Here is a 1,820-nt window from a genome sequence, read left to right on the forward strand (position 1 = left end):
AAAGGTTCGAAGTACCGCTAAGGCGCGCACTGGAGAACAAAAACGGTGACGTTTAGTATGTTGTTGGAATTGATATGAATATACATTTCTGTTTCAAAGAATGGTCTCATCTCAGCTGCTCCTCATCTGTCCATGGGACTTTGTTCACTATTCTTCGGCTGGCTTGGCGACGTTGTTGGGACGCGGGAGATGCTGTCCCTTTCATTGAATAGAAAACTGTTCAACACTATTGGTAAGTTTGCATACTATAGAGTGAGCTACCTTGAGCTCCCTGGACGCATTTGGCGGATTTGTAGGCATTGTCTTTAAAACGCAAATCATTTCCTTTTAAGTACAATGCACTTGCTTTGTAGCTGGCAATAAACAATTTGCTTCCAGCTGACAGAGCATTTGCGAATGTAGCGTACACGTTCACGTACACGATCCCGAGAGGGCCACTTCTGGTCCGAAGACGACGCGTCGTAACAACAATACCCATCTCTACGGAGAGCTGTGATGTTAGGGTGGCCCATGGGACGAAAAACACCAGACCGGCGAAAAGGCGTTTCGGCTGGAGGTGACCCATCCTCTGACGATTCCGAAACCTCCTCGGTCGGCTCTATCGGACCCCGGGAACTAGTTGCTCAAGATCTTTGCATTTTCACACTGGTTTCTTCTGGGCTTTTGGGTGCAAAATTGTAAAATGACCCTGTGGCGCTGTGCTACAGTAGCGAACCTTACATCGCTGGATTGAGTTTCTAACGTAGATTACGAACTTAATAATAATAATGTATTATGGTGGCTTTTCTGATGCTTCAGTGTCGTTCTTCGATTTTACACCCAAAATCCCATAAGAAATAGGGTGTAGCGTACTCGGTCGACTTTTGAATTTTAAAAACGGGCCCCCCTCACTTCAAGCCATTTTCGATGTAGTTTCCGGAACCGACCTTGTTTTTTCGCTGAGACAAAGACTTCAGGTTCCTACCTCGCCTCAAAGTTGAGAAATTTCACTATTTTGCACTAAAATCGAATAATTCTGGTAAAAAATATTTCAAAGCAGTACAGAGACGCTTCATGAGTAGCATATGTTTATTATACATCTAAAAAAAGTTTGCCACCTGTGACCGGCCATGAGAGAACCGTTTTAGGCCGTTTTTGCGGCGACATTTGTATAAAATTACTCAAAAAACGCTCGAAATCGTTATTTTATCCGGCTCTGGGGCCAGGATACGGGTCCTGGGCAGTCTGGGGGTGGCCTTACGGATTGTATGTAACTACCAGAAGGTAAAACAGGGGTGGGCGAATTTTCTGACAGCCGTAGGCTGACTAGAATTAAACTAGCAACTAGCAATTAGAGTGGCACGCATTTTGTTCTTTCGTTTCGTTTCTATGTTTGTCAGGTGAATGGGGTCCTGGTCTACTATGCGTATTAATTGGTGCATTCGGTGCCAATTACCCGATCCTAGCCGTCAGCCTTCTTGTGGTTGCCTGTGGTCTCATAAGCGCCACCTTCTCCGGCGAGTTCGTGAATTTCGTTGACATTGCACCTAATTTTAGCGGAATAACCTTTGGCATCGCAAACACTGTCGGTGCCTTTGTAAGCGCATTCGCTCCTTACCTGGAAGGCGTACTTGTGGATCCTGCCGTAAGTGTAACATTGTTTAGAGAGTACTGTTTTACATCCATTAAATCATGACATAACGCCATGGAATGTTATACTATAGGTTGTGGCCAGGCCAAATACCTTCTGATTTGTTACCGGATCGTGACAGCACCAGTCTTGCCAAAAGTGACCATGCTCTTTTAGCATAGGAATCGCAAAACGCAGTTTTTGGTAAAAA

General features: G+C 44.9%; 2 protein-coding genes across 4 annotated transcripts in view; one reads left to right on the top strand and one right to left on the bottom strand.

The window, feature by feature from the left end:
- Positions 1–1,814, top strand: part of LOC113210421 (putative inorganic phosphate cotransporter) — a 35,654-nt gene extending 33,840 nt beyond the window's left edge. The window contains exons 2-4 of the mRNA XM_052270359.1: positions 100–232; positions 1,380–1,624; positions 1,704–1,814. Of these exons, the coding sequence (XP_052126319.1) occupies positions 100–232; positions 1,380–1,624; positions 1,704–1,730 (405 nt within the window). The 3' untranslated portion in view covers positions 1,731–1,814. The remainder of the gene's footprint in view (positions 1–99; positions 233–1,379; positions 1,625–1,703) is intronic.
- Positions 1–1,820, bottom strand: part of LOC127749997 (uncharacterized) — a 98,488-nt gene that overhangs the window by 88,236 nt on the left and 8,432 nt on the right. The gene's annotated exons all lie outside the window — the stretch shown is intronic.

The sequence above is a fragment of the Frankliniella occidentalis genome, unplaced genomic scaffold, assembly GCF_000697945.3.
Source record: "Frankliniella occidentalis isolate FOCC.00 unplaced genomic scaffold, Focc_3.1 Scaffold119, whole genome shotgun sequence".
Classification (NCBI taxonomy): Eukaryota; Metazoa; Arthropoda; class Insecta; order Thysanoptera; family Thripidae; genus Frankliniella; species Frankliniella occidentalis.